Raw genomic sequence first — 9,132 nt, forward strand, 5'->3', positions numbered from 1 at the left:
TAACGGTGCCCACCTCAACACTGAAAGATACAAACACGTTATCAACAAAAACGTACATCAAAACAAATGGCACTAAGTAGCCCACAACGCTAACATGGCTTACCTTCGTCTTTGTCTGGTCTAAAGTGGTCTTCAATGGCATTAAAACGATAAAAACGATGCTGTAGTTAATACATAGGTTAATCCAATGTGACTGCGTCCCCTTTGAAATGTTCTGACAATCCATAAGCAATAAAACAGCTTTTCCGTTGCTTGATATCAGAGCAGCGATATTTCTCCCCTCTCCTGCAAGCTAGCATGTGCAGAGAGGCCACCATTTTTTTTAACATGAGTGTGTGCGGGACGGTTTCCCTTTGATTCTATTGGCTCTAACGGTCAGAAAGAGATGTCACATGTCAAAATCGAACAAGGGGGGCCAGAGATATGGAAAATCCACCCTAAATCTGTCTAAAAAGATCAAATATCACTTGTTTTGCATCAATCTTGATACAGGGTACTTCTTATATGTTGTACTTTGGATTCTTAAAGCTTTTAGTCTACTAACCCATCATCCAAGGTTAGTTTTTTCACTATAAGTACAAAATATTTTTGGACGGACACTATAATTTACAGTTTTTTACCATGTTCAATCTGAATTAAAAAATAAATAAAAAACATCTATATTGATTCTGACTTTTCTACATCCAACTCACAGGTTTATCATTACTTTGAGAAGCAAGATTATTAATGTAACCCTTTTAGAAGGGAAGATACAGTATGGTCATTTGTTCTGGGAATGTCATTTTCGAGCCTGAAACCTGAAAAACAGGCTTGGGGCCTAACAGGCAGTTGTTTATGATCATCCGTGAGCAGAGGAGAGAGAAAGATTATCTTCCGATCCCGTTTGAATTGTGCCACGAATTACACATATGATGTTTGTCGATTTAAAAGATAATTTTGCAAGTCAAAAAAAATAAATGTGTCGTAAAAAATATTCAAATATTATGAAATATTTTGAAAAAGTTGAAAGTTTCCCATCAATTGCTGAAAAGGCTGAATAGTTTAATATTTGAATGGTTTCTGTAGCTGAAAATAAGCTGAAGTTATGGAGAGTCAAAGTATTGGCTCATCTCCCATTGACTTCAATGTTAAAAAAAGAGTTTAAAAAGCTGAATATTTCAAAAACTATAACATATTTTTAAAAAGTTGAAGGTTTCCCATCGATTCCTGAAAAGGCGAAATAGTTTAATATGTGAATGGTTTCTGTAGCTGAAAGTAAGCTGAAGTTATGGAGAGCTAAAGTATTGGCTGAAATAATAATAATAAGGGGAATTTTTTTAACATGGAAGTCATTGCAATGTATTTGAGCTGTAACAATTAACACACACACAGAGACACCCACTCTCTCTCTCACACACACACACACACACACACACTCTCTCTCTCTCACACATAGACACACACACCCTCTCTCACACACACACACACTCTCTCTCTCTCTCTCTCGCTCTCTCTCTCACACAGACACACACACACCCTCTCTCACACACACACACACACACACACACACACACACACACACACACACACTCTCTCTCTCTCTCTCTCTCACTCTCTCTCACACACTCTCTCTCTCACACAGACACACACACACTCTCTCTCACACACACACTCTCTCTCACACAGACACACACACACTCTCTCTCTCACACACATACACACACACACTCTCTCTCTCACACACAGACACACACACTCTCTCTCTCACACACAGACACACACACACACACACACACACACACACACACACACACACACACACACACACACACACAGACACACACCGATGATGATGATGAATGATCAAGAGAAGAGAGAGAGGGCGATCAAGAGAAGAGAGAGAGAGAACAGAGAGAGGGCGATCAAGAGAAGAGAGAGAGGGCGATCAATAGAAGAGAGAGAAGAGAGAGGGCGATCAAGAGAAGAGAGAGAGAAGAGAGAGAGAAGAGAGAGAGGAGAGAGAGAGGAGAGAAGAGAGAGAGTAATGTAATGTATAACTCCTATGAAAATGTTCAAAAAGTGCTCAAACTTCACATGTGTGCTAACAGTCCAGCCGTGAAGACATCTACGGGACAGTTTTGAGATGTCTTCAAATGCCGTTGCCATGGCAACACAATGCTCACCATGAAACACGGTTTTCTCATAACTTCAGTGAAAATGCTCGAAATGGCCCAAAACTTCATAGGTTTGGTAACGATGCAGCCATCAACACATCTAAGCGTATTATGGGATGTCATCAAATGCCGTTGGCATGGCGACAGATCATTCACCATCAAGTTAGTTCAAAAGTTTGCAGTTCAAATATTCTTCTGCTTTCCCAAGCCTTTTTACTTTCTTTTCTCATCTTAATACAAATTCATTCACTACTACTTACATCTGATATTTAACTCCTTCAGCCTATTTTCAGCTGCAGAAACCATTCAATTAACTATTACATTATTCAGCTATTTCAGGACATCAAGGCTATACATGTTGTTGTTTATACCTTTTTTTAAACCTTTTCTTTTAAATATTAAGCTTTTTCTGCATTTTTTTTTTAGCTACAAGCAGCTAGCATTAAGCTAATAACACATTCAGCTTTTTCTGCATTTTCAGCTAAATTCAGCCATAAATGTTCACAGTTTACAGCATTCGCACGCATTTTCTGCAGGAAATGCATTTTCTAGTTAGAGGTAAGCAGTGGTAGGAGAGGAGTGGAGTTATCTTTGTATTTGAGCTGCAAGTCGACAAAGGTGATCGAATGCTGATGCTAATAACGATCCGATTCATTTGATATTGATTGTCTGCCAATACCGAATCCTGATCCGATTCTTCTATTTCCCAGATAATACAGCTGCACCGTGTACACTAGCTCTATTTGTTTTTGCCATTGTAATTCACCATAAGCAATTGTTGACTGTAACGTCTATGCCAACCAACTGTAATTTGTAATGTATTTTACCATACTTTAACGGTCAAGTTCTGGCAACCACAGCAGCCCAAATGTGTTGTTAACGTAAATGTCAAGTTTTCTTTTTACAGTGTACTTATATCTGTACATTTCTTTTCAGTTTGCTTCAAGAAGTGGCTTCAACAGACAGACATGCAGGCCAGATTGGGAAAGGCTGGACGCTATGGGAAACATTATGGACATGAACAAAGAAAAACAAAAAACACTTTCTTTGTTGCCTTTTTCTTATCATACATAGTGTTACTGTTTTTGTTACCATTTAAATATTGAATTCTATGTATTACTTTTATTTTAAATCAAATGCACCTGCATGTTTTAGATAATGTATTTATTTTGATGTATAGGTTGATTTGCAGGTTGGTTATTATTTGTATAATTATTGTATTGTTACTGTGTATTTTATTATATTAACTAGCTATTTATTCAATTACAATACTGTTATGAACACTATAACATGTCTTTATTTTGGTAGATAACAGAATAGGCCTACATGACTCAATTAATCTTTGTAATATATTTTTGTTCTCTAGTTTAAATAATCATGCTGGTCACCTGGAATCCTGGTAAGCTATGGTATATTTAATACTATTATTAAACATAAGCTGGTGATCGATGGATGCTGGTGACCAGCCCAGCATATACCAGCATACTATACTGGTATATGCTGTTTTTTTTTAGCTGGCCAGGATGGCTGGTTTAGCTGGTTTAGCTGGTGCACCAGCTAAACCAGCTAAACCAGCCATCCTGGCCAGCTAAAGTGTCCAAAACCCCTCTAAACCAGCCAACCATTCCAGCCCAATATCTACTGGCTGGGTAGCGCGTTATCTGCGTTACTCTGTGTCCGCTGTGGCAGGTCCCTGCTGCCTCACCTTCTATCAGAACAATGGGAAACCGAGCAAGGCTATTAGCATTTTAAAGGGCATGGGGGAGGAGTGCGTGGCATAAAAAAAGAAAATGAGGGTGAGTTCAAATCACCTCTGCAATACCTGACTTCCTTGGGACGGTCCCGCGCAAGGCTACGGTTGCATTTATTTATTTCTGCATGGAAAATTAAGCAGGCGCACCCGCCAAAGGATGTTTTTGGACACCGAGTCAAACCAAGATGATGCATCTCATAGAAACAAAGACGGCACATCTGAATGGAACACAAAAAAGGCGATAAAACCACACAGCTATATTTGGCACCTGCATTCTTATTATTATTATCTTACTGAATGCACAGCGAGGGGGAGAGATAGAGGGAGCACTCGCCTGCGCACGAGCTAAAACTGTGCGCGCTTTGAGCCAGAAGACAGCTGCTTATTTGCCTTGTTCAAACCTGCATTGTTACATTAAAAACGTGTGCTGATGAAGGTGAAGCGCCCTCTTGGATAAGTCGGAGTGCCTGGGGAGGATGCTGCAGGGTCTCAGCAGGAGCAGGTGCGTTCACCCAAGTGTAGGAGCAGACCATAGCAGGAGCGACGCACAGCCACCAGACCACATCACCTGCTCAGGAAAGCCCTTTGTTTTGACGGACTGATGGTTAACGCGCTTTTTTAAATCTCAAAATAACTCGATTTTCCCCTCCAACTTCGACCTGGTAACCAGGAGATTGTGGGCACATTTAAACTGGTGGACGCACAGCTCATTTGGGATATATTGTTATGAGAAAAGAATAACAGTCAAGGACCGCTGTGGGCTTCTCGTAAGACTGCTTCACTGAAATCAATCTTCTTCTTATCAAGGACAGAATCATCTGCAAGGATGCCCGGGACACTTTTTTCAACGCAGTCCCTCTACATAGGAATGGAGGTGGTGATTGCACTGGCGTCCGTAATCGGGAATGTGATGGTGGTTTGGGCGGTGAAAATTAATAAATCGTTGCGAGATACCACGTTTTGTTTCATCGTCTCCCTGGCTCTGGCGGATATTGCAGTGGGAGCCCTCGTCATCCCTTTGGCCATCACTATCAGCATCGGACTCCAAACTCACTTTTACAGCTGCCTGCTCGTGGCGTGCACGGTGCTGGTCCTGACGCAAAGTTCAATCCTGGCCCTGCTGGCTATTGCAATTGACCGCTATCTCAGGGTCAAGATCCCCACCAGGTAATGAGTTTTAACAACCCACACAAAGGAGAGGCCCATGTTATTCTCACTATCTGTGCCACGTGGATATAGCAGGGATGGTGATAAGAATGGTGTTTATGATGATGTTGTATAAGTCACAGCCCCAGTGCTTTGCTGCTGGGAATCAATTTCCTCAAGGGTCTTACTTTCACTTCATGGTTTTCATCCATCCTGTCAATCCCTTTATATGCAAATAGATTTGATTCACAATTACTTACTTGGCAGCTAATAAGGGCATATCTGATCAATTTACAGCGTGAATTAGTCCCTGGAGATGATGATATGTGTGGAAAAGTAGAACAGCGGCAAGATTACATTCAGGGGCGGGGTTGTATACAGGAGAAATGTGCTTTCTGTGTTTCTGGAGGGCAGAAAAAAGGCTGGGTTTGCTGTCAACTATTCAATATCCCTGTTTTGTATTTGATACCACCAGTGGTTTATACTGCCAGACTGAAACAAAAGGGATGTGGTGTTGAAAGGCTGTAAAGTTAAACTTAGTATAAGAGGGGAATTTATTGTTGGAGAATATTGTCTGTGCCTCAAACTTGAATCCGCTGTCTAAGACTCCACTAAGTCTTCCAGGTTTATGATAGCATTTATCAAGGAATTTAAGTGTGTTACTAAGTCCTTTAAAACCTTCCAGGCTTGATGGTTTCTGCCACAACTACTTTCACACCAATGCGCCCTTGTGTTATTTAAATCAGATATTCTAGGACTTTCTACTGCCAAACCCATCCTACAACTATTTGTTATCAAGAGGGAGAATATTCCATCCCCTATACACTCGCTGCTGTTAGATTAGTATCTTATCCCTTCTGAGCAGGCTCAGTGTGTGAATAATGATCTCTCTGCCGTTCTTCAGACACAGAAATTAACACATTCATCCCTGATCGACACTAATCCAACACATGCTCTGGGCTACATTGTGGGGTTTTGTTTTGATTCAGACTCCACTTCTGCAAAGGTCAGGTTATTCTAATGCTAATATTGTCACTACAACCACCAAGACAGACATTGTTAATATCAACCATTAGTAATTCCAAGGGGAGCAACAGAAGCTGGCTGCCTCTGGACAAGTATCAGTACCTCTTTGTCATTGTTCAGAGGACAGCAATGATAAGATTTGACAGCCTCTTCACCCTTTACCTTCTTCGACCCCCTGATTCCTACCACAAACACTTCAAACAGTAAAAAGCCAAACCTGTGAAGCCTGTTGTAACATCAGCTTGTGTCCACCGTAATAATAAATTAGAGAACTATGATTCAGTTTTGCCCTAAACAAAATAAGCATGATAAGTAGCAGTACTGCAAAGGGCAAAGTCAACTGATAAGGGTTTGCACACACAGTCTTGTTCAAGTGGAAATGTGTGCTACATCCATGTGCTTGTGGTTTGAATGATAATTCCTCCTTTGGAATCACACCTTTTGTCAGCCCAAGGGAACTGACAGAATGAGAAATTAAGTACAAAAGAAAGCATGAATGTCCTGACGCAGCGCAGTGAGAGAAAGTGCTGACGTGATACTGTGTTGTTTACAGGTACAAGCGGGTGGTGACAACTCAGCGAGCGGGGGTGGCGGTGGTGATATGCTGGACGGTGGCTTTCATCGTGGGGCTCACGCCTATGTTAGGCTGGAACAACCTGAAGCACCTTCAGCAGAACGGCTCCATCAGCTCTGACCTCATCATCACCTGCCAGTTCGAAAACGTCATCAGCATGGACTACATGGTCTATTTCAACTTTTTCGGCTGGGTGCTGCCTCCGCTGCTGCTCATGCTGGGCATCTACGCAGAGATCTTCTACGTTATCCACAAGCAACTTAACAATAAGAAGTTCACCACCAGTCACAGCGACCCCAACAAGTACTATGACAAGGAGCTGAAGCTTGCTAAATCGCTGGCTCTGGTTCTTTTTCTCTTTGCTGTTAGCTGGCTCCCCCTCCACATCATCAACTGCATCACACTCTTCTGCCCGGAGTGCGAGAAGCCCATAGTCCTCCTCTACATCGCCATCCTGCTCACCCACGGAAACTCTGCTGTCAACCCAATCATCTACGCCTTCCGTATTAAGAAGTTCCGCACGGCCTTCAGGAAAATCTGGCAACAGTACTTCTGCTGCAAAGATACACCAGCCCTGGAGATTCAGCCCAGCGACAGGAAAGAGATGCCCAATCCAGAGCCACAGCAAGCAACTACACCTCAGAAGGGAATCCTAACATCTGATCCATCACAACAGGAGCAGCAGCAGGAACAGAGGAACGAACCTCCCCAGCAACCTAGAGAACATCCACCCTTACTGGAGCAGAACACAGTCTAACCTGAGGATCTAATCAGAAGCTGAAAAGTTTTGATCACTGCACAAGTGTTGGTTCTCTCCTCATTTGAATGTAGTCTAATGAGGTGCCTGAAGTGCTACAATGCTTTAGTGGCTGAAGTGACTTGGATCATAAATCCAAGGCACTGGAAGACCATTATCTTTACTCAGGATGAGTGAATTTACTGACGGTTTGGTCAGAGCACAACAAAAAGCTATTTATAAACTTGCAATAATGGAAGTCTTTTGGACATTGACTGTCTATCTTAGTAACAGACTGAAGATTTTAAGCTTTAACTTTTGTTCATTAGGGTCAAGGAGTGGACATTACAAAATGTGCAATTTAAGTTATTGTGGTTGGTCAGAATTGGTTTACCAAATGTGTTAACCTGCTGTTAAAAGAGTTAATTAAAGTTAATACGCTCAAAAGAGAAGATTCATCTTACTGTAATATTGTGTGTATGTTGAAACTGGCAGTGGCTGAAGAATATGAATGTAGTTGTAATGTAAATATGAGACTCAGCAGCACAGCTTTGACTGCTCATCTCTTCCATGGGTCTTAATCGCACAACGGTGTGAGAGCAAGTGCCATGATGGGAGAGAAGTTTGCAGTAAGGAGGTGTGTGTGTGTGTTGGCTGATAGAAGGGTTTTGTAATCCCTTAACTCTTCTCCACTGGAGCCCTCTGTGGTCCCAGCAGCACTGATCCATTACTAAAGAGATGGACAGGGATAAGAAACAAGCAGTTGGAGGGAATTTAACCTTTCAGAAGCGGCATGGAGGAGACCACTCATGGGGGAAAAGACAAGATGGACTTAAAGCTCTTGTTTATCCAGCCCCATGCCAGCTGGTAGTCGAAGATGTGTTTTCCCTTTTTTCCCCGCTACATTAACTGATGATTATCACGACTTACCACTAAGAACACTGGCTTCCATGGCCTTACTCAGTATTTCAATTAGAAGACTTCAGTGGAAAAGACAAATTGAAGATTGTGAGTATCTTAACTACACTGTATGTTTAACATTTTGCATAATGCCAAACTGGGGCATCTGTAGATTAGTCATATAACAATGTTCAATGCCACTGACATAAAAACATTGTATGAGAATTTAAGTAATTCTGTTTCGTCTCTTGTAAAGGCCAAGTCAGTTTACTGTTTACAGTTTTACTGATGTGAGTGACAATCTTTTATGCAAGTTTAAGATATTCCCTACTGCAGTTTGGACAAGCGTCTCTGAGGAATGAGCAAGCAGTGAACATTTTGAAGTTCAGATGGGCAAAGAAAACAGATAACTCAATGCAATCCACGCCATCTGTATCTTGATTTTCCTACAAAGTGTAAAGGCCAGGTGGGTGGACTGTACAGAGCACACATTTTAAGGGAAGAAAGGATGAATAAATGTGTAATATGATAATGTACTTTACAGTTCATGCTTTTTACAATTCTATTTTTATTCAAATAGAATAGTGAAATATACATATGTGTGATATTTGTATTTCATGGCTTAATGAATGATTCCACAGTCCAGCCCTATCTCTATGATATCAGGGTTTCAGTGATTTGGGTGTCATAGATGAATGTAGAGTTTCATTTACTCAACAAAAAAAACATTGTCAACATTGACAATTTAGTCATTTCTAAATAACATTTTTAGCAGAAAAAGGGTTGCACAGTTCAGAAAAAGGTGCACTACTGCACTCATACAATAATTTTAAAGTGGCTACAA

The 9,132-nt window shown here is 41.2% G+C and overlaps 1 protein-coding gene across 1 annotated transcript; it reads left to right on the forward strand.

Annotated features, from left to right (window-relative positions):
• Nucleotides 1–3,780: 3,780 nt before the first annotated feature.
• On the forward strand, nucleotides 3,781–8,895 carry adora1b (adenosine A1 receptor b). The gene is made up of 2 exons (XM_034209552.1): nucleotides 3,781–5,073; nucleotides 6,632–8,895. Exons 1-2 carry the CDS (start codon nucleotides 4,733–4,735, stop codon nucleotides 7,407–7,409), a joined length of 1,119 nt encoding a protein of 372 aa, XP_034065443.1. The 5' UTR covers nucleotides 3,781–4,732; the 3' UTR covers nucleotides 7,410–8,895.
• Nucleotides 8,896–9,132: the final 237 nt, after the last annotated feature.

This window comes from Gymnodraco acuticeps, unplaced genomic scaffold (genome assembly GCF_902827175.1).
Source record: "Gymnodraco acuticeps unplaced genomic scaffold, fGymAcu1.1, whole genome shotgun sequence".
NCBI lineage: Eukaryota > Metazoa > Chordata > Actinopteri > Perciformes > Bathydraconidae > Gymnodraco > Gymnodraco acuticeps.

What these genes read in the sequence shown, in the direction of transcription:
- adora1b (XM_034209552.1), top strand. Translation starts at nt 4,733, where the DNA reads ATGCCCGGGACACTTTTTTCAACGCAGTCCCTCTACATAGGAATGGAG. An exon ending in AGGGTCAAGATCCCCACCAG is followed by an intron (nt 5,074 to 6,631) that starts GTAATGAGTTTT and finishes TGTTGTTTACAG; the next exon opens with GTACAAGCGGGTGGTGACAA.